The sequence below is a fragment of the Oryctolagus cuniculus genome, chromosome 7 (assembly GCF_964237555.1).
Source record: "Oryctolagus cuniculus chromosome 7, mOryCun1.1, whole genome shotgun sequence".
NCBI classification, from domain to species: Eukaryota; Metazoa; Chordata; class Mammalia; order Lagomorpha; family Leporidae; genus Oryctolagus; species Oryctolagus cuniculus.
This window is the reverse complement of record NC_091438.1, coordinates 36,683,862-36,707,259: the sequence shown is the minus strand read 5'-3', so window position 1 is coordinate 36,707,259 and position 23,398 is coordinate 36,683,862. Positions and strand designations below refer to the sequence as shown.

At 47.7% G+C, this 23,398-nt stretch overlaps 1 protein-coding gene and 1 pseudogene across 2 annotated transcripts in view; both read left to right on the top strand.

The window, feature by feature from the left end:
- The first annotated feature begins 6,676 nt into the window (after positions 1-6,676).
- LOC108177578 (large ribosomal subunit protein eL43-like) lies at positions 6,677-6,940 on the top strand (annotated as a pseudogene).
- Positions 6,941-11,313: 4,373 nt separating this feature from the next.
- C7H1orf226 (chromosome 7 C1orf226 homolog) overlaps positions 11,314-23,398 on the top strand; it is a 343,498-nt gene continuing 331,413 nt past the window's right edge. For both annotated transcript variants that reach the window (XM_008264164.4, XM_051857177.2), the window contains exon 1: positions 11,314-11,875. In XM_008264164.4, coding sequence (XP_008262386.2) covers positions 11,771-11,875 — 105 coding nt within the window. In that variant the 5' untranslated portion in view covers positions 11,314-11,770. The remainder of the gene's footprint in view (positions 11,876-23,398) is intronic.

Sequence of the window (23,398 nt, the reverse complement as noted above, 5' to 3'; positions counted from 1 at the left end):
AGATGCCCAAGTGCTTGGCCCCCTGCATCCACGTGGGAGACCCAGAAGAAGCTCCTGGCTCCTGGCTTCAGATTTGGGGGAGTGAACCAGCTTCTCCTTCTCTGTAACTTTTTTTTAAAAGATTTATTTAATTATTTATTTGAAAGAGTTACACAGAAAAAGGAGAGGCAGAGAGAGAGAGAGAGAGAGAGAGAAAGAGAGAGAGAGGGGTCTTCCATTTGCTGGTTCACTTCCCAATTGGCTGCAATGGCCAGAGCTGTGCTGATCCAAACCAGGAGCCAGGAGCTTCTTCCAGGTCTCTCATGCGGGTACAGGGGCCCAAGGAGTTAGGCCATCTTCCGTTGCTTCCCCAGGCCATAGCAGAGAGCTGGATTGGAAGTGAAGCAGCCGGGACTCGAACCGGCGTCCAAATGCTGGCACTGCAGGAGGCGGCTTGACTTCCTACACCGCAGCGCCGGCCCCAACTCTTACAAATAAATAAGCAAATCTTAAAAAAAAAAAAAAAAAAAAAAAAAGGAAGAAATAAAAAATAGGCCGAGTGTTGCCATTTTAGAAAAAAAAAAGGATGAGGGTTTTACAAGGAAGAAACAAGATCAATTACAATGGAACAGGGTAGATTTAGTTGAGCAGACAGGCCTCAGCTTTCTAAATTAAACAGCTGGGCTTACTTTGTGTTTTAAATAGATAACTAATGAAAATAGTCCCAGATTTAGGAGCAGAGATCCAAGTCTGGAGGGGAAAGGGAAGGCCTTTGAAACCAATTGTCAGCGGGGGAACTAAACAAGGAAGACTTCCAGCACTATCTCCTTGCCATTATGGAGCACAACAACAAATAGACAAAAAAATTGTTATCCAATGAGGAGGCCAAAGCGAAAGTGGAATAGAAACAAGCATTAACGAGCAGCTGGGAGTGAGCTCTGTGGAGGTACTTTGGGACCTGTGAGCCTCAGGAATAATCTGTTCCAGCTGTGTATCATTGTTCATCTGTGGGCACCAGAGACCAGCACAGGACCAACTGGTCAGCTCTCCGTAACCTTCTCATATGGAAAATCCAATCATTCTCTTAGCGCCAGATTTATTTATTTATTTATTTTTTTGACAGGCAGAGTGAACAGTGAGAGAGAGAGACAGAGCGAAAGGTCTTCCTTTGCCGTTGGTTCACCCTCCAATGGCCGCCGCGGCCGGCGCGCTGCGGCCGGCGCACCGCGCTGATCCGATGGCAGGAGCCAGGTGCTTTCCTGGTCTCCCATGGGGTGCAGGGCCCAAGCACTTGGGCCATCCTCCACTGCACTCCCGGGCCACAGCAGAGAGCTGGCCTGGAAGAGGGGCAACCGGGACAGAATCCGGCGCCCCAACCGGGACTAGAACCCGGTGAGCCGGCGCCGCAAAGTGGAGGATTAGCCTAGTGAGCCGCAGCGCCAGCTCAGATTTTTTTTGAATTGTTTAATTAAAAATTAAATAGGTCAGGGAACAGACATACATTATTTTCCTGTTCTTTTTGGTGGAGGTGGTTGGGGGACGATCTTTCCAAGTTAGCATCCTGAGTCACTTGCCCCCATGCAGAGATGTCCCAGAGAGTGCAGTATGTCAACACTGGAGCCAGCACTGTCTGTGTCGGTGGTGTGCAAGGCCTCCTCTGTCTGCCTCCAGACTCTGTTGCCAGCCTTATCACCAACGGCTCTCCAGTGGGAACTCTTCATCCTGTGGGCTTATCTCCTCACTGGCCCCTGAGGACATTCTGCAGATTAAAACTGTCTTTAGAGACCCTGTCTCCCTGTCTGCCCTCCCCATGCTGTGTTCTTTATCAAAATCCTTTCCCTTTTGTAAAGCCCAACTCAAGCCTGGCCTTCTCCCTGAAGCCTTTCTGAGCAGGCTGCCCTGTGACTTTCTCTTTCCCGATCTGTCATAACACTTAGAAAGGGGTGCCTCTTATTTATTTATTTATTTTTTTTGACAGGCAGAGTGAACAGTGGGAGAGAGAGACAGAGAGAAAGGTCTTCCTTTACCATTGGTTCACCCTCCAATGGCCACCGCGGCCGGTGTGCTGTGGCTGGCGAGCTGCGGCTGGTGCACCATGCTGATCCGAAACCAGGAGCCAGGTGCTTCTCCTGGTCTCCCATGCGGGTGCAGGGCCCAAGGACCTGGGCCATCCTCCACTGTACTCCCTGGCCACAGCAGAGAGCTGGCCGGGAAGAGGGGCAACCGGGACAGAATCCAGCGCCCCGACCAGGACTAGAACCCAGGGTGCAGGTGCCACAGGCGGAGGATTAGCCTATTGAGCTGCGGCGCCGGCCTGCCTCTCATTTTTATGCTTAGATCCCACCTTACCTCTGTACTTAAAAGTGTTTGCTTCCTTAAGGGTACATGCCTCTGTGACGTCCCCGCTTCCTTTGGGAAACTGTAACAGCAGGAAAAAAATCTGTTATATAAGATTTTATTGCCTTTGACCAAAGGGCTTTTTGACTCAAAGCTGTTGAATCAATAAATATTTCTTGCCTGAAACATTAAGCGGGGCCAAGAAACACAACTATTACGTTTAACTTGAAAAAGAAATCTTCTGAGTTCGAGAAGCAAGGAACGGCTACACTACCCAAGACAGATCACCGGACAAATCCACACAAGACAGGAAACTCAAACCCTGCCAGAAAAGCAACTTCTCTCTTCCACTCAAAACACTTCAGATCTTACCCCTTTTTCCAGATTTTCTAATTCCCTACAAGTGTTCCAAGAGAAAGTCAGGCAGCCTGAAGACCCTCGGAAAACAGCCAGAATCTTTGCCACCATTTGTTTCTTGCCTTTCTGGCCCAGGGATGCATGGGGAAAACGGTTCAGGAGGAAGCAGCTCCCACCATCCATCGCTTCCCACTCTTCCTCTAATTTTGTCTGCATCAGCAGCCGTGAGGAAAGCTTGGAACCCAAAAGGCATTCTTGTCTGAAATGCGATCTGAAAGAATTTTTGATCTACAAAAACATGATGTGAATATTTTTGTAGGAAGAGAAACTTACCTTTAAAACAGAAAGAAGGGGCAGGTATTTGGCTTCATGGCTAAGATGCTAGTTAAGATACCTGTGTTTGGGAGCCGGCACTGTGCATAGCGGTTACAGCTGCTGCCCGTGGTCACAGCATTCCATATGGGCATCCGTTCGAGTCCTGGCTGTTCCACTTCCGATCCAGCTCTCCGCTATGGCCTGGGAAAGCAGCAGAAGATGGCCCAAGTCCTTGGGTCTCTGCACCCATATGGAGGACCTGAAAGAGGCTCCTGGCTCCTGGCTTCCAGCTCCAGCGGCCATTTGGGGAGTGAATCAGCAGATCTCTCTTTACCTCTCTGTAACTCTGCCTGTATTTGAGTCCCTGTTACATTGAAGACCCAGAGTTCCTGGTTCCTGGCTTCACCCTGGCCCATCTCTGGCTGTTACAAGCATTTGGGAGGAGTGAACCCGTAAATTGAAGAGCTCCCTCTGTCTGCCTCTCTCCCTTGAGGTACGGGGAGACGGGGAGGGAGAAAATGAAAGGAAGAAAGAAAAACATACCCCATCTCATACAGGAGAACCTGGTTTCAATACCAGCCTTCAGCCAACTTCTGGCTGATACAGCCCCTGGGAAACAGTGGTGGTGACCCAAGTGGTGATGGCCCAACAGTGGTGATGGGTCCCTGACACCCATGTGGGAGACCTGGATTGAGTTCCTGGCTTTGGCCCCAGGCTGAACAGCACTTGGAGAGTGAATGTGTGGATGGGACCATGTATGCTCTCTCTCTTTCTGACTTCTCAAATAAGAAATGAATAGGCCAGCACCGTGGCTCACTAGGCTAATCCTCCGCCTGCAGCACCGGTACTCTGGGTTCTAGTCCTGGTTGGGGTGCCAGTTCTGTCCCGGTTGCTCCTCTTCCAGTCCAGCTCTCAGCTGTGGCCTGGGAGGGCAGTGGAGGATGGCCTAAGTACTTGGGTCCTGCACCTGTATGGGGAGACCAGGAGGAAGCACCTGGCTCCTGGCTTCGGATCGGTGCAGTGCACCGGACGTGGAGGCCATCTGGGGGGTGAACCAACGGAAGGAAGACCTTTCTCTGTCTCTCTCACTGTCTAACTCTGCCTGCCAAAAAAAAAAAAAAAAAGAAATGAATAAAAATAAAAATTTTAAAAACCCAGAAGTAAATACTCAATAGCAAATATGGCTTGCTCTTGGTATAGTGAATGAGTCAGTTTTAATTAAGGGGAAAAATAGGTAGGCCAGCATCAAAATATGTGACACATTCTAGCATAATCTTCTATACAGGGAAAACATCTCAAATTATTGCTTTATTGCTCACAAAAGAAAAAGCTCATAATAAAGTAAACTTGGACCATTAGTAATAGAGAATGCTATTGTTTTCTGCAAAGAGAAATCACTTAATGTGTTTATTGCCACTTTTAAAGTAGGTTAATGATTTCCAACTCTGTATGCCCCGGAGGAACACTGTCAGCTACAAATGTGCCATGAAAACACAATTTGAGCTTTTGAAGCTGTTATCTGATGGTAGTATTATCCAATGTTATTTATATTTAATATTTTATGGCTGCAAAGATTTTGTGAGCTCTGTCCACTTGTGTACCTGAGTTATACTGAACAAACTGACATATGAGGGTACTACCAAAAGTCTGTGGAAAATTAGAATTAAAAGCTTATTTAGGGAACTGGGGCTGTGGCATAGTAGGCTATGCCTCCACTTGAGGTGCCAGCATCCCATATGGGTGCTGGTTAGAGTCCCAGTTGCTCCTCTTCTGATCCAGCTCCCTGTTTATGGCCTGAGAAAGCAGTGGGAGATGGTCCAACTACTTGGACCACTGCACCCACATAGGAGAACCAGAAGAAGCTCCTGGCTTCAGATTAGCCCAAGTCTAGCAATTGTGGCCATTTGGGGAGTGAACCAGTGGATGGAAGACCTCTTTGTATTTCCCTCTGTCTGTAACTTTAGCTCTCAAATAAATAAATAAAAATAAAAGTTTATTTAGGTGCAATTTTTTTTGTGAAATCCATGTAGTTATTTCAAAATGTGTATTTTCCATGTATTATAAAAAATAGTTGGTACCAAAATAAATTCATTCTTACTATTATTAAATTTTTTTTATTTGAAAGGCAGAGTTACAGAGAGACAGAGAAAGAGAGAAAGAGAGAGAAAGGTATTTTCCATCTGCAGGTTCACTCCCCAAATGGTCACGTCAGCCCGGGGCTGGGCCAGGCCAAAGTCAGAAGCCAGAAACTCGGGGCTGGCAATGTGGTGTAGTGGGTAAAGCCAACACCTGCAGTGCTGGCATCCCATATGGACACTGGTTCAAGTCCCAGTTGCTCCACTTCCAATCCAGCTCTCTGCTGTGGTCTGGGAAAAGCAGTGGAAGATGGCCCAAGTCTTTGGGCCCCTGCATTCACTTGGGAGACCCAGAAGAAGCTCCAGGCTCCTGCCTTCAGATGCGCTCAGTTCTAGCTGTTATGGCCATTTGGAGAGTGAATCAGCAAATGGAAGACCTCTCACTCGCTTGCTCTCTCTGCCTCTGTCTCTCTGTAATGCTGCCTTTCAAATAAACAAATCAATCTTTAAAAAAAAAAAAAGGGCAAGGAACTCTATCCAGGTCTCCCACATGGGCTGCAGGGGCCCAAGCACTTGGGCCATCCCCTGCTGCTTTCCCAGGCATACCAGCCAGGAGCTGGATCAGAAGTGAAGCAGCTGGAACTTGAGTCAGTGCCTACATGGGATACTGGTGTCATAGGCAGCAGCTAAACCTGCCACACCACAACACCAGCCCCAAACTCATACTTTTAATTCCAGTTTTCTGGAAACTTTCTTAAGTCCCCTTATATTCTTTGTTCTTTTTTGGCTATATTCCTGCAAGGACCTCCTAAGGATTACTGCTTCATGACTTCCTTTTCTGAGCCTCAGTTACCTTACCTGTAAAATAGGGCTACTGCTGGCCCCTGCCGCTTAGTACAATGAGGCAAGACAGTGCACGCATAGTGCTTAGCATGGCAAAGGAGGGATTCATGATCAAAAGCAAATTTATCTTCTCAATTTCAAATAAAGGTAAAGTTTGCTGTTGACTTATTTACAGCCCACTTTGTGCCATGGAAATATTACTGAGTTAGGAGTTCTGGTTCATGGTCATGACTAGGCAAATGATGTCGTATCTCTTGGTTTCTTTTTTTAAGATTTATTTATTTGGGAAGCAGAATTATAGACAGAGAAAGAGAGAAAAGTCTTACATCTGTTGGTTCACTCCCCAGATGCTCACAATGGCCAGGGCTGGGCCTACCCAAAGCCAGGAGCCAGGAGCTTCTTCTGGGTCTCCCCACATGGGTGCAGGGGCCCAAGGACTTGGGCCATCTTCCACTGCTTCCCCAGGCCATAGCAGAGAGCTGGACTGGAAGTGGAGCAGCCAAGACTCGAACTGGCACTCATAAGGGATGCCGGCACTGCTGGAGGCTTAGCCCACTATGCCACAGCGTCAGCCCCTATCTTTCTAGGTTTCTAATGACGGAGATTTATAACAAAGGATTCTAATGATGGAGACTCATAACGAAGGAGCTTAATGAGGTGATCTCTGAAGTAACTTCCAGTTCTAATGCTCAATGATTTGGGATTTTTAACAATGATTTTTTAAAAAAAGTTAGCATAGCTCTCTGGGCTTGGACCTAGGTGGCAGCGATATGGTGAAACACACCAAGAAGGGTAAATACAGGACCCGCTATGGTTCCTCCCTCCCGAAAATGGTGAACAAGATTGAAATCAGCCAGCATGCCAATTACATTTGCTCCTTCTGCGGCAAAACCAAGATGAAGAGACGAGCCATGGGGATCTGGCACTATGGCTCCTGCATGAAAACTGGCTGGTGAGCCTGGACATACAACACCACTTCCGCCGTCACAGTGAAGTCTGTGATCAGAAGACTGAAAGAACTAAAAGTCCAGTAGAGGCGCCATCTTTGAGACATCAGCAGCCTATAATAAATGGGTTCATTTATATAAAAAAGTAACATATTTTATACTATTGAGTACTTTATATCTTAAGAAAATGTACTTCAGATTAAAAATTTCTTTTAAAAAAAGATTTATTCGAAAGGTAGAAATACAGAGACAGAGAAGGAGTGAGAGAGATATAGATAGATATTTCCCATCCACTGGTTAACTCCCCAGATGGTCGCAATGGCTGAAATGGCCAGACCTAAGCCAGGAGCCAGGAGCTTCTTCTAGGTCTCCCACATGGGTGCACGGGCCCAAAGACTTGGGCCATCTTCTGCTGCCTTCCCAGGCCATAGTAGGGAGCTGGATCAGAAATAGAAAAGCTGGGACATGAATTTGTGCCCATATGGGATGCTGGTGCCATGGGTGGAGGCATAGCCTACTACAACACAGTGCTGGCCCTGAAACTCAGTCATTTATTTATTTTTTTAAGATTTATTTTATTTACTTTGAAAGGAAAAGTTACAGAGAGAAAAGACACACACACACACACACACACACTCAGATATTCCATTCTCTGGGTCACTCCCCAGACGGCCACAATGGCTGGGTCTGGGCCAGGCCAAAGCTAGAAGCAGGAACTCCATCTGGGTCTCCCACATGAGTGCAGGGGCCCAAGAACTTGGGCCATCTTTTTCTGCTCTCCCAGGCACATTAGCAGGAGCTGAATTGGAAGTGGAGCAACCAGACTCCAGTTGGAGTCCATACAGGATGCTGTCATTTCAGGCGGTAGCTTAACCACCCCTGGAATTCAGTTATCTTAAAAGGTGTAGGCTGGCGCAACAGCTCAATAGGCTAATCCTCCGCCTGCAGCACCGACACACCGGGTTCTAGTACCTGTGGGGGGCCGGATTCTGTCCCGGTTGCCCCTCTTCCAGTCCAGCTCTCTGCTGTGGCCCAGCAGTGCAGTGGAGGATGGCCCAAGTCCTTGGGCCCTGCACCTGCATGGAGACCAGGAGAAGCACCTGGCTTCTGGCTTCGGATCAGCATGGTGCACCGGCCTCGGTGGCCACTGAGGGGTGAACCAACGGAAAAAGGAAGACCTGTCTCTCTGTCTCTCTCTCTCACTGTCCACTCTGCCTGTCAAAAAAAAAAAAAAAAGTGTAAAAACAAGATTGAAATCATGGCTTGAAAAAAAGAAAGGAAATTCCTTGGGATACCCATTGTTTCTGAAAGGATGTTTTCATGCCTGCATGGCACTGACATTGTATTAGGCCAACACAGAGAACAGGCTTCTCCTTGGAATATTTCATCTAACTGAATGGGTTGAATATACCTTAGCAACAACACATATCTAAATAAAACACAGGCCTTGAATTTGACATGCATCTCATTTGCAATAAGCTTTCTGTGCAAACCACCTCCTCCTTCTCCCCTTTCTTTCTTTCTTTTTTTTTTTTTAAGATTTACTTATTTATTTGAAATTCAGAGTTACATAGAGAGAGGAAAACACACACACACACACACACAGAGAGAGAGAGAGAGAGAGAGAGAGAGAGAGAGTTCATTCTTCCATGTGCTGGTTTATTCCCCAAATGACTGCAACTGCCAGGGCTGGGCCAGGCCGAAGCCAGGAGTCAGGAGCTTCTTCCAGATCTCCCATATGGGTACAGGAGCCCAAGAACTTGGGCCATCTTCCTCTGCTTCCCCAGGTGCATTAGCAGGGAGCTGGATGAGAAATGGAACAGCTGGGTCTCCAACTGGCACCCACATGGGGTGCTGGATCTGCAGGTGGCAGTTTTGCCTACTAGGCCACAATGCTGGCCCCATCCACCTCTTCTTGATATAGAACTGATATGGATTTAAATTCTGGGTCCTTGCCTGGTGTTGTGGCACAGTGGGTAAAGCTGCCATCTGAGGCTCCGGCATCCCAAACCGGTCCTAGTTCCAGTCCCAGCTGTTCCACTTCTGATCCAACTCCCTGCTAATGTGCCTAGGAAAAGCAGTGGAAGATGGCCCAAGTGCTTGGGCCCCTGACACCCATGTGGGAGACCTGGAAGAAGCTCCTGGCTCCTGGCTCCTGGCTTCAGCCTGGCCCAGCCCTGGGTGGTGTGGCCATGTGGGGAGTAAACCAGTGGATGGAAGACCTCTCTGTCTTTCCCTCTCTCTGACTTTCAAATAGGTAAATAAATAAATCTTAAAAAAACAAAATTCTGGCTCCTTTCCTTACTAAGTGTGGGACCTTGGGCAAGTTATTCAAACCCCTCTGTGCCTCAGGCTCTTAAAAATGGGATGCTCTTAGGGTTTTCATGAAAATTAAGTACTACATGTAAGACTCTTAAAAACAGTGCCTGGCATATAGAGAAAGCTAGTGAGTATTGACAATTATTATTCATTTTCCTAAGTCTGGAATGGATGTTTATTATATAGTAGTGTCTTTACCGGTACCTGGAATACCTTTGGGGCTTCAGGTTTTTTGCTTGTGTTTTTTCTACAAACAATGTGTTACAGATTTAGATATGAAACTCTGATAAATTCAGCAGCCCAATGAGACCCAAGTTAATCCAGAAAACAGGCGGTTAGGAGTCGGAGGACATTTTAAATTTGGCAGAGAATAGGAAGTATCAATGAAGTAATTACTTAAAGTCTTGCTTGTAAGTTGTTGAGTTGCTGTGCCAGCTTTTCAAGAGTGCATTTCTGATGCACATGAGAGCCACTGTGGGCGTGACATTCAAAGAGTCAAATACACCTTATCAGACTTTCATTCCCAGATTTATAAAAAGGCTAGTGGCACATTTCCTCATGCAAATGATCTTGGTTCTTACTAACACTTATGGACGAGGTCTCTACAGCATAGCGTCCATGATTAATTTGTCCTACTCATCAGCTTGTTTTTATTTAAGGAGCTGTCCCAGAAGATGCACATCTTGACGAGTCATTTCGGCAGGCAGGGAGTACCTCTGCTCAGCAAAGGCAGTGTGTAGTACACCAGTGCTTTGGGACAAACTGAGAAATATAATTATGCCAATCATATATCCTCTTGTATGAGTTTATCATGGAAACTGTTGAAGGAAGACACGTCTTTTGCAAGCAGTTTCATTGATGCTTCGTGGTGATGCCAATTCTTGTGATCAGTGACAACTGGCCCCGTGGGTTGCCTTGGGTGAATGTGTCCACAGGGACAAATTCCACAGTGGAGCTGACCACTTGGTCTAAGTAATGTCAAGTTCAACTAGTTTTGGCACTGGCTTGTTTAACTTAGGGAAATTCTGGAGTAATATTAAGCCAGGTAAATTGTAGATATCATGTATTTCTACCTAGGGATTTTAAAAAATATTCTTTTTTGGCACATGGTAATTGCACATATTGATGGGGTGCAATTACATATATAATCTGTAATGATCAGATCAGTGTAGCAGGTGTATTTGTCACCTCAAACACATATAATTGATTGATGATGGGAACACTGAAAATCCTCTCTACTAGCCTTTCTGTGGTGTTTTGATACTGAGTACATCGGTCATTAACTCCTGCTATGGCTCCTTCATTTGCATATTTTGCACTGATAGGAAATTAAACATGTTTACAATCTTTCCATTATCCAATCTCTTCCATCATGGGAATAATTATGCAGCTTTTCTCAACTTTTCGTGTAAGGGAGACAACGAAGTCTCCTTTACAATAGGCAACTTGGACTCAAATATTTATTTACTAAGACAGGAACAACAATGCACCGGTCAGAAATAACTTGGGGAAGCCCGCTTGTCCATCCCCACTTATAGAAGTTTTTTGAAATCAGAATATCCCCCAGATTCTCTAGTCCTTAGTACTCCTTTTCTGCTTACTACATTTCCACAATGGTGACACCTGTCCCCTCCCCCACCACCAGCACAAGTCAGCTATCACCGCTGAATGGAACAGCAGCAAAAGCAACACTTGAGCTGGTGCCCCATTCGGACGCTGCCCGGCAAAGCGGACTCTCAGAACTGAGGAAGAAGCTCATGTCCGGGGAATCTGCGACCGGACCCGGGGCCTTCCCGGTAAAACAGGAAAACAAAATAAACACCCTTTCCCACAATCAAAACCTGACGGCGCCGCAGCCGCGGGTGCTAACTGCGCCCGGCTCGGAACCCGACTCCCAAAAAGGAAAACTGGACTGAGCTCGGGTTCTCGAGAGCCCACAGCCTGCGGCCGGGGCGAAGTCGCCGGGGTGTGGCGGCCTGGCGGCCCGGCGGCCCTGGCGGCGCGGGCAGCGCGGGCAGCACCGAGCGCCGCGCGCCGGGGACTTTCACCTGCTCGGCGGGCAGCGCGGGGCGCGCGGGGGCGGGCCGGCGGCGGGCGGGGCCTCGGCGGCCGGCGGGAGGAGCCGGCCCGGGCCCGCCCCCGCGGGAGGAGTAGCCGGCTGGCGGCTGATCCGGCGTCTCCGTGACAGGCACCTCGCTCCGCCGCCGCCGCCGCCACCGCCGCCGCCTTTTCTTCCTCGTCCCGGGCCGTCCGTGGTGTCGCTCTGGGGCCGGCGCCGCGCCCAGTCCCGCTTCGGGCCGCGCGCCCACTGCTCCGATCTCCGGGCTAGGGCGCCGCGCCGCGCCCGCTCGTGCAGCCGCTTCCCAAGCCGCCGTCCTCGGCGGCGGCAGGAATTGCGCGGCCACAGCGCCGCTCGCGTCGCCCTTATCCGCGCCGCCGGCTGCCTCTCGGCCCTCGGCGCCGCTCCGGGTCGCGGCCCCTCATCCCCGCCAGCCCGCCTCATCGGGCTTCAGTCTGCCTTTCCCGGGGTCTCGCTGGCCCCTTCCCGCTGTCGCCGCCGCCAACTCCTCTGGAGGAGCGGGTCCACCGTAGGTCACCATGCCCAGCAAAACCAAGTACAACCTTGTGGACGATGGGCACGACCTGCGGATCCCGCTGCACAACGAGGACGCCTTCCAGCACGGCATCTGCTTTGAGGCCAAGGTGAGGGGGCTGCGGACAAGTGGACCGCCTGGGAGGGGGCTTATCCGGGATGCACGGCCACGCTGGCCCCGGAGCTGAGGGGGCTAGGCCGAGTTGGGGGCCTTTCTGGTACGGAGGGCGACTCTTGTTTACTCGGGTGTGTAATTCCGCGGGCTCCTGCCCAGAGCTGCAACTGCAAAGTTTGAGCGGCGTTGCTTCCCCCCCTTCCTCCCACCTGCGGACTCCGCCATCCTTCCCCGCCGTGGACTGGGATTGAGTTACTTCCCGGACCCCTCTTTCCGAAGGAGGAGCTGGTGACTGAGCGCAGTCTGCACACCTGGTTTCCGAGACTCGTTTAAGGAAGCTCTGGTGTTATTTACCTGCTGGGCTCCCGTGGGAGAGGTGCTTTCGGGAAGGTCTTTTAAAAGAGAAATGCCTGCTTCCTCATTGGGGAAAAGAATACAGGTGGTTTTTTTTTTTTTTTTTTTTTTTTTTTTCAAGTGTTCAGGTAGTAACCAGGTCCTGGTATGTCTTTCTGGATGTCTGATTTGCTATGATTTTTTTTTTTTTTTTTTTTTGCATCCCGACCGTTGAAGATAACCGTGTGTGTGTGTGTGTGTGTGTGTGTGTGTGTATGTGTGTTTGGGAAAGCTACCCATTTGCTAGTTTTTGTGGTGCAATGCTAAGTTTCAGGATCTGGTAGGGATCTGCTGCTGTTGAAGAATTTTGCTGAAATTTTCAGCGCCGAGGCCAAAGCCCCAGGGCTGTCCTGGGGGAGGAGCTGGGTGTTAGCCTAGGTCCGCAGACCAGCCCCATGAATGAGGCTGGCGCCCTGTGATGCACTTCCCTGGGTGAGGAGTTCTGGCTTCTGAAACTGCATAGAGGTTCCAGTGGCCATCGCTGGGAAGAATGCTCTTCTGTGGAGTTCTCTGCCCTTTCTTCATGCCACCTGCCCTCCCCAGTCACATCAACACCCAGGATGCTCTGCACTGTTGCCAAGTGAAACAAAGCATTGCCCCTCCAAGTAGGCTGGGTCTTGTTGGGATTGAAAACGTGGAGACAGTTTTACTCTTACCTTGTTCATCACTGCAGGCTGTGAGCATCGCAGGATCATTCCATTAGGTGCTCATGGCCTTCAAGTGGTGAAGGCTCTGACATGTGCCCAGTGAGGTCAGTTGTCCTTACAATGTTTTCCTTTTCGCCCTCTACCATTTTGCTAGAGCTGGGAGGTGCCACCCCCTCCCTTCGACTTGTGCAGTGGAATGCAGAGCTGAATTACTGGGCACGGTTGGGACCAGAATGGGGCTGCAGCCAAGATCTTATCTCACATCTCTCATCTCCCTGGGTAGATCTGGTTGGTCTGAGAGTGGATGTTTGGGTTAATTTTTGCCCAGGCCTGTTGATTTGGTGAACAGGATTTTTATTTGCAAGTGTAAGTTTTCATCATGGTCTCATGATTTTAATTTTCTTGAATGTACATACACTGGGAAATTGGCTTTTGTTTTGGTTGCAAAACCAGTGCTCTGTCTTGCAAGACTGAAGGTAAGAAGGGAGATCATATTCAAAGTGTTTATAAGCCTTTTTAATCTTGTTTCATGGTCCTCTATATTTAAGCCCAAATAGGTGCCCCAAATCTGATATGCCTAAGAATCACCAGGTGAGGGCATTAAAAGTCCATTCTTGCCCCACCCCGATTCTACCTTGAGACATCTGGGGGTACATGCTTTAAGGAGCATTCCAGGTGACTTAATGCAGGTGATTTGGGGAAATCCTGGGCTTGCAGCTTGCTTCCAAGCTGCTGGATCTCCTCGCTCTCCAGTACCAAGTGTACAGTTTCCTCTTCTAAGCAAATGTCTGGGGGCTGTGTGATGTAGTTCCTATAGTAACTTTCCTAGCTTCACAGAAGCTGTTGGTCAGGAGGAGGAGCCACAGTGGGTCTGAGCCGTGCTCCTGGCGTAGATCTGCGACATAGGGGACCAAGGGTTCTGTTTTGAGAAGAGCGAGTTAGAGAACAAAGGACAAGGGCACATAGGAAGGGAAGTGATGCAGCTTCCTGAGGCCAAGGCTGACTTGGAGGACCGTGTCCTAAGCTCCCACTTCTTAGTAATTCATGCTGGGCACTGGCACATTCCAACACCATAGCTGTCATTCAAGACCCAAGCAGAGGTAGAAGCAGAAGCCTTTCTGTCCCATGTGCAGAGAAGGCAAAGTGCCTTTTCTGGCTGGTGTCCACGTCCCTACAGAGCAGTGTCAGGGGGTTGCACAATCACTGGGATTTCAGGGTTTGAATCTATTCCACACTTTCCCCTTGTTTTGGAGGAGTACAGGCCTTGTTGTATACCCTTGGTGGGTGAGCCTTCTCTCCCTAGGACTGGCAGTTTTACAGAATCCACGCTGGATGGAGCTGTGTTTTTGTATATATGTAGGTAGCTTATTTTCCGGGCTATGCAGAGACTGGAAGGTTTAGGGTTATGATTGAAGGGTGTCTGGGTGGCAGAGCTCCTGTGCACCTTAAAAAATGCATTTAATCTTGAAGCAGAATCCTAGATGTTTAACCCTGGCAATACCTCATTTAATTCTCACTACTTGCTGCAAGATGGGTCTCCTTATGTCTGTTTTATAAACCAAGTTATAGGCTCAGGGAAGTTGTTGCCTGCCTCGGTACTCACAGCTGTATATGATAAAGCTAGGATATAAACCTAGAGCTTTGTCTTCAGATTCCCAAACCTGGCACTTACATGCTTGATAATTTTTATTGACTGTTCACTCTGTGCTGGGCAGTGGTTTGAATCGCGGCTCTCTAGTGGAGGTGTCTTCAGGTTCTAGCCTCTAGGATTCTGATATAGAATCTTGTTCACATTTTTAATGCTGGGCTGTGTCCAGATTTCCCTTTAGGAGGGATTCCTGCTGACCATGTTTAGCATGTGTACCTGCCTCACTGACTGGAGCTGGTGGGTAAATGGTCAAATCTCAGACGGCTTGAAAGCTTATGGTCTCTCCTAACCTGTGTGTCTCTTGATCTTCCACTATGCCTTCCTGGTGCCCAGTGCCCTCAACTGACTCTCTCTATCTGCTTGGTCAGAAAGAGACTTCTGTTGACAGTGGTGCAGGGATATTAGAGCATTAATGTCATTACATTTTGTTTGCTTGGGACTTTCACATACAAAGACCTTTCTTCTTGTAGAAACAGGAACATGAGGGTTGTCTACTTTTCAGAGGCAAAAACTGAATCAGAGATGAACCTGTCCAGAGTCACAGAACTCAGTGCCAGATAATGATGCTTATTGAGTGTTTACTGTGCACCTTGCAGTGTCCTAGCTACTTCCTCATTTTAATCTACACCTTCCCGGACTTTTGACTCCTGGTGTATGTTCTCTCATCTACTACAGGGCTCACTTGATCCTGAAATAATGGCTCCCTAGAACTGCATACATATGCCATTTGCTGGTATCCGTATGTCCTATCAGAGCTGGAAAGCACCTTGGCTTGTTCAATACAACCTTCGTTTTACAGATGAGGAAATTGAGGTCTAGAGGGGAAGTCATTGACCCGAGGTCACATAGCTGGATAATAACAGAACTAGAATTGATCCTTGGGTCCCTGTCTTCAGGTTGGTTTCAGTTATCTATTGCTGAGTAACAAACTCCCTCAAGACTCATGCATGAAACAACTGTTTACTCTGCTCTTGATTTGCAGGTTAGGAGTTTAGGCAGGCCCGGATGTGCTGTTCTTCAGTTGTGTGTGGTGTTGATGGGAACATTCACTTGGCTACATTCATCAGTGGCTGAGCTGGAAGGTTCTGGAAGTCTTCATTCATGGCTGCCTTGGTGGTCCTCCACATGGCTATTGGCTCCCTCCACCAGCTTGGCTCTTCTCACAGCATGGTGGCCTTGTTGTTAGGCAACTGGCTTTTAAGAGGAAGCGTTCCAAGAAGGAAGGCAGAAGCTCAGAAGACTTGGCTTTCCAAGGGTCACTTCTGCTGCATTCTGTTGACCAAAATGGGCTACAGGGGACAATAAATAGACTGAATTTCTTGATGGGGAGAATGTCAAGGTCACATTGCAAGATTGCACATGGGATGAGAGGTACCATTGAAATGGTCTTTGGATCAGTCTGCTGCAGAGTTTTTTTGTTCTTTCCATTCCACATGTATCTTCTCTGACTATATGGAATATTCTTGAAGTACCATGTCTCATGCTTCTGTTTATCCCCCAATGTCAAGTGCATACATAGTCAGCAATAAAAAAAATCATTTGTCAAGTGGAAGAAATTACCAGTTGTAGAAAGCCTGAAAGCACCGAATATATTGTCGTATTGCTGAGTGATTTTGCAGTGTGGGGACATGTAGATGGCTTGGAATGGAATTGAATAGCCATATTTCTGTCTTTGCTAAATTGCTTAACCCATTGATGGTTTCTGTGATGGGGTTTTAGAGATTTCAGTAAACCTACACAGCAGGATGCTTGTGGATGCCTCTTGAACACACTGTAGAGAGAGCTTTCAGAGGAAGACCACAAATACATCTGTTCACCATCAGTAGGATGTCCCTGACCCAGCTGGAGCTGTGCGACATGCATGGGCAGGGGCTCCCAGAACCTGCCCCACCATATCCTGGGGTGTTTGTACTCCTTTTTAGACCCTCCTTTTCCTTCATGCAGACTGAGGGGCCTATCTTCCTGAGTTCTGAGTCAGTAGTGATTCAGATAGAGGGGCAGGTGTATTCTCTGATGCCACCTTCTTATGAATTTGTCCAGAATACTTTTTTTTTAAAGTTTATTTATTTATTTGAGAAGCAGAGTTACGGACAAGAGAGTGGGAGAGACAGAAAGGTCTTCCATCTGCTGGTTCACACCATAAATGGCCACAATGGCCAGAGCTGTGCCGATCTGAAGCCAACAGCTAGAAACTCCTTCCAGGTCTCCCATGTGAGTGCAGGGGCCCAAGGACTTGGGCCATTTTCTACTGCTTTCCCAGGCACATTAGCAGGGAGCTGGATTGGAAGTGGAACAGCTGGGACATGAACTGGCACCCATATGGGATGTTGGCACTGCAGGCAGTGGCTTTCCCCTCTACATCCTAGTGCTGATCCCGGTCCAGAATACTTTTAAACCCATTGCTGTCTTCTGCCCACACCACTTTAGGAGGCCAATGAGTCCTAAAGTTTTAGCACTGTTCTGAAATGACACTTTTTTTTTTAAGATTTTATTTATTTGAGAGGTAGAGTTATAGACAAAGAGGGAGAAACAGATAGAAAGGTCTTACATCCACTGGTCACTCCCCAAATGGCCACAATGGCTGGAGCTGAGCCGATCCAAAGCCAGGAGCCAAGAGCTTCTTCTGGGCCTCCCATGCGAGTGTAGGGGCCTAAGGTCTTGGACCATCTTCTACTGCTTTCCCAGGCTATAGCAGAGAGCTGGATCATAAGAGGAGCAGCTGAGATATGAACCAGCACCTGTGTGGGATGTGGGTGCCACAAATGGAGGCTTAGGCCACTAGGCCACAGCGCCGGCCCCGTGGCACCTGTTTTGCTTTGTCTTTCTGTTGCTCTCAGGTGTCCCTGGGTTTTTCTTCACAACTAGTGTCTTGGATATGATGGACAAAGCTATTGCTGCCTTAGCCATATATTTCATGATTTTGTGGCTTTCAAGAATGCCTCTTTTGCCCAAAATGTCCCAGTTCATTTTAGTCATCAGAATCATGCAGCAACAGGTAATGATGACCTTCACCAAACTGTCTATAACCAGGACCCTGATCAGACTCCACTCACTGCTTATTATTTCTTACTCATAATGCTGCTACTTTCAGGAACTCAAACTTTCAGAATGCTTTCTTTAGCTGTAATTACCCACTGCCTCCTCACTGCTCTATTGCCTTGACGCTACCCTTAGATCTCCGGTGACCTTTTAGTTGTTATCCTGTTCCCTGAGCAGCCTGGAACCTTGCCAAGGTCCCTTCCTCCCCATTTTCTTGCCCTTCACTGCCAAACTGATCCTTGCTTCCTCCCTTCTTCCTTTCTGTTTTTGGAAAAGGGACTTTCTCCCCTCTTCATTCCCCTTTTTAATAGCATTTTGAGGTACAATTCCCATACTGTATACTTCACTAATTTAAAACATAGTATATTCACAGATGTCTACAATCATCACGTGATCCATTTTAGAGCATTTTTGTCACCTCAGAGAAACCCAGTGCCTTTCAGCCATCACCCTCCTACACCCCACTGACCCCCATCCTAAGTAGTTTGTCTAGTTTCTGTCTCAGATGTGCGTTTCCCGGATGTTTCCTATAAATGGAGTCATGTAAAACATGGGACTTTGATTTCTTTCACTTAGCATTCAGCCTTTCATAATGTTCTTCTGTGTTGTAGCACATGTCAGTACTTCATTCCTTTTTATGCCCTCATAATATTCCATTGTAGGAATAGATCACATTTTGTTCACCCACCAGTTGATGAACACTTAGGTTATTCTTAATTTTTTATATACTGATATCAACATGCATGCTTAAGTATTTGTGCATACTTGCATTTTCTCCTGGGGAGATAAGTGAGAGTGGAATTGCTGGGTCCTTTGGTGGCTACGTGTAGCTATTTTTGGAGCTAACAGGTTTTTTTCTAATTGTGGCTGCATCATTTTACCTTTCTGCCAGAAGTGTGTTAAGATTCTGATTCATCCATATCCTCACCAACACTTTTTTTTTTTGACAGGCAGAGTTAGACAGTAAGAGAGAGAGACAGAGAGAAAGATCTTCCTTCTATTGGTTCACCCCCCCAAATGGCTGCCACAGCGGGCGCACTGTGCCCATCCAAAGCCAGGAGCCAGGCGCTTCCTCCTGGTCTCCCATGTGGGTGCAGGGCCCAAGCACTTGGGCCATCCTCCACTGCCCTCCTGGGCCACAGCAGAGAGCTGGACTGGAAGAGGAGCAACTGGGACAGAATCCAGCGCCCCGACTGGGACTAGAACCCGGGGTGCCGGCGCTGCAGGTGGAGGATTAGCCTAATGAGCCACGGTGCCGGCCCCAACACTTGTTAATGTTTGAGTTTCTGATTCTAGCCATCCTCCTGGCTGTGAGGTGGTATTTCATTTTGGTTTTGATTTGTATTCCCCTGTTGAATAATGATACAGAACATCCTTTCATGTGTACTTGGGGCCAATTGTGTATCTTCTTGGGAGAAAAGCCAATTCAGTTCCTTTACCCATTTGAAAATAGGATGATCTTTTTTTTTTTTTTTTTTTTTTAATTTGACAGAGTTAGTCAGTGAGAGAGAGAGAGAAAAGTTTTCCTTCCATTGGTTCACCCCTCCCCCCTAAGTGGCCGCCACAGCCGGAGCTACGCCAATCTGAAGCCAGGAGCTGGGTGCTTCCTCCTGGTCTCCCATGCAGGTGCAGGGGCCCAAGCACTTGGGCCATCCTCCACTGCCTTCCCGGGCTACAGAAGAGAGCTGGACTGGAAGAGGAGCAACCGGGACCAGAACCCAGCGCCCATATGGGATGCTAGTGCAAGTGAGCCATGGTGCCGGCCCCAGGATGATCTTTTACTATGGAGTTGTAAGAGTCTTCTATATATTTTGGATTTAAATCCCTTATATAGATTTGAATGTTTATCCTGTGAATGGTCTTTTCATTTTCTTGGAATTTGCTGTCCTTTGAAATACAAAGGTTTTTAATTTTGATGTAGCCCACTGCATTTTTCTTTTCCCCTCCTGTTAAACTCTTCTGCCCTCCCTTCATTCCCCACCTCAGCATGGCCAATTTTGCTCCACACTGGTCCACTCCTCTCTGCCTAGGAATGTTCTGTGGCCTCGCTTCCATGAAGCCTTCTCTCCACCTCTTTATTTGTTTATTTTTTTAAAGATTTATTTATTTGAAAGTTAGAGCTACACAGAGAGAGAAGGAGAGGCAGAGAGAGAGAGCAAGCGAGTGAGTGAGATCTTCCGTCTGCTGGTTCACTCCCCAACTGGCTGCCACGGCTGGAGCTGCACCAATCCAAAGCCAGGAGCCAGGAGCTTCTGCTGGGTCTCCCACATGGGTGCAGGGGCCCTGGGACTTGAACCATTTTCCACTGCTTTCCCAGCCACAGCAGAGAGTTGGATGGGAAATGGAGCAGCCAGGACTCGAACTGGTGGCCATATGGAATGCCGGCACTGCAGGCGGCAGCTTTACCTGCTACACCACAGCGTTGGCCCTGCCTCTCTCTTTATTAACACATGTGGATCTCTCCTTTCACAGCTGATCGTCGTGAACATGTGCCCTACCCTCTGCAGCTTTTCAGTGCTCATTCAGTCCCTGGCCATGTCCTGACGTGTGACCTTGCTGCCACGTGGAAATTGTTCCGTCACCTCCTCTGTCTTCTTCTTGCTGGCTCCTCTTCTGGGCTGCTGCTCTTTCTCTGCCTTCAGCCTCCCCTGTGAGTGCTCCATTCCCTGTTCTGTGGGTTCCACCACTTCCCACCTCCTTTGCTATGCAGTTGGTCGCCTGGATCTCTGACACTGGTCCAGACTCCAGGTCTTCATTTCCAGCTTCCTGCTGGCCACTCTACTTGGACCAGTTGCTGACCCCATTGCTCAACAAGCTTGAAATCAAATCTCTCTGACTTTATCTTTCCTTCAGTTCAGTGACCCCACCACCCTGTCAGGCACCCAGGCCTGGCACCCTGGAGTGTTATTTGAATTCTTTCATTAAAAGCCAACCCATTGGCTGTTTGCTGGGTACCTACCTATTATGGCCAGGCTCTTCTCTCTCACAACCCTCCTATCCCTCCAAATCAGGTCAATTGCCAAGTCCTATTTTTTTAAAAAATTTATTTATTTATTTGAAAGGCAGAGCCACAGAGAGGCAGAGGCAGAGAGAGAGAGAAAGAAAGTTCTTCCATCTGTTGGTTCACTGCCCAATTGGCTGCGATGACTGGAGCTGGGCTTATCTGAAGCTGGGAGCTAGAATTTTCCTCCAGGTCTCCTACATGGGTTCAGGGGCCCAAAGACTTGGGCCACCTTCCACAGCATTCCCCGGCCATAGAAGAGAGTTGGATTGGAAGTGGAGCAGCTGGGACTCGAACTGGTGTCGATATGGGATGCTGGCATCACAGGTGGCAGGCTCACCTGCTATGCCACAGTCCTCTTGAACACTCTGTGTGATATCCATCCTTGCACCCTGGTTGGTCAGTTGTGCCTTGTCTCTTATCAGGACTGTCAGTTGCCTTCTGAAGGCCTTCAGTGCTCCACTTCTTCTGATTCCCTTTGTCGTATAAATTTTTGGTCTGTTAAATTTCCTGAAATATGGTTATCCTCCCACTCAACATGAAAAGTTTATAAATCTACTAGATCCAGAATTTTTTGTATGGTTCAAGGTGCTCTATTTTTGAATAATTCCCTTTTATCACCCTGTGCTTCAACCCAGTTGGAGCACTCACCATTCCCCAAACCTCCCTCTGACTTCCTCTCCTGTTCACATGTCACTCTGCGACATGGATGTTACCAGTCCCTCCTCCAAGTTGAAGGGAGTGAACCAGCCTTCTTTGTGATTGAGCTGGTTGCCTTGGTTTGATTTTTCATCTCTGATGTCATTGTCATGTCCTCTCACTTGCACTTGTTTTCAGCAGTGTCTATAGAAAGTGTATTTTGAGTAAATGAGTATAATTTCTAAGATGCTCCCTGTAGGGATGTCAAGGCCCTCCTGAGTCTTCCAAGAGTGGGAGATGCCTTAATTGGCTCCAGTCTCCTCTCGAGACTGTTTCTCTGCTTTCGTCTGCGACTCTTGGCCCCTAATGACTTAAGGGACTCCATGGCATGGCCTCTTTCTGAATCGGCCTCCTGTGTACCTTCCTGTGGAGGTGCTGAGTAATCATCTTTTCCTGACATAAATGAAATTCCAGTGATGGATGTCCGGTGGAGTTAGAATCTGAGTTTAGAGCATATGGCCATTTTCAGGAATAGATAATTGTCATTTTTATAAAAAGACTTACTCGCTGTGTGGCCTTGCATGAGTTCCTGAACATCTCCTGCAGCATTCACGTCAGTCAAAGTGAGGTTACAAATAGCACCTACTGCATAGGATTGATGAGTGGATTAGATGAGTACTTCATGGAGGTGGCCTGCCACAGTGCCTGCTACACGGTTGGTTTCAGTGGCTATTGTTGCTATTAAGACCTTCAGTTTGCAATTGTAAGTTTCATCTGTGCACGGCTTTACTCTATAGAATAATCATATGCTGAGTTCTTTTATGAGTCATAGGCCTCATACTGCATTATCTTCATTATACATGCCTGCTTAAATAATCTAGCTAACATTACTCTGATGCCTAAAGTTGCAAATCAGACAGCATGATTACTTTGAGGGCTTAAAATAGCTGTCAGCCTCCTTGGGAAGGAATAAAAAGGGGTTAACTAGGTTCTGGTGCATGTGCAGATCACATTTGTTCCAGCCTTTTAATCCTTGTTAGGATTAGAAGTCACAAAATCTTAAGTGTGGTATGTTGTCTCTTTACTTGTCTTTCTCTGAATTTCTTGGACATATTTCTTTAAGCAGAAGTAAGCTAAGCAGAAGCAATCTTGTATCACGGGATTAATTACTACCTTATGATGCTTACATTTTCCTTTCAGTTTTTCTGTTTCATATCATGTTTGCTTTTAAGTCCTGGTGCAGCTGGCTTTAAAGTTATTTAAAATGGCACTCGTGGAAGTTCAGTGCATGTAGAGTGTTGGAGTGCTTTAGAATCCCCTACTCGCCCACTCCCTGCATGTAGCCCAGTTGGTTGTCTTACACCTTTATGGGCTGTCCGTGAGATTGGAGGTCACTGGCTACTCCCACTTGTTTATTTTTCTTAAGATTTATTTATTTATTTGAAAGTCAGTTGCAGAGAGAGGGAGAGAGAGAGATAAAGAAAGAGAACAAGATAGAGAAGGAGAGAGGGAGAGAGAGATCCTCCATCTACTGGTTCACTCCTCAAGTGGCTGCAATGGCCAGGGCTGCCCAGGCTGAAGCCAGGAGCAAGGAGCTTCACTTGATCTCCCACATAGGTGGCAGGGGCCCAAACACTTGGGCTATCTTCTGCTGCTTTCCCAGGCCATTCACCAGCCTTGAGTGTTGAATGAGGCAGGAATTAAGGGAGTAAGGGCAGTTGCTACCCAGTGCACCCTGTGTTTGGAACATCCCAAGATTCATTAGCCCGTGGGGTGTGTGTGTGTGTGTGTGTGTGTGTTGCAAAGAGAGAGTGGAGGAGATAAGGAGAATTGCATATGAGAGAAAGGCTGCTTCTGAATTACCATATACCCTCTATTCTGTTGGTCATATGTGTGTATTTCTTGTCTGCGTATCTAGGCTACAGGCTCTTCTGGGGTTGAGGGTTCTCCCTACATATCTGCCTCATGCTGGCCACATGAAAGAAAGGTAACACAGTGATCACTCCTATTTAGAAAGCATGCTGTTGCATGCACTCTGCCAGGCTCCTGTGAAATGATGAATCCCCCAGACAACCATGTGGGTCAGGAGACTGTGGTTACCAGCCTTTGACAGAGGGGAAGCCAAGGGGTAGAGAGGAAGAGTAGCTTGCT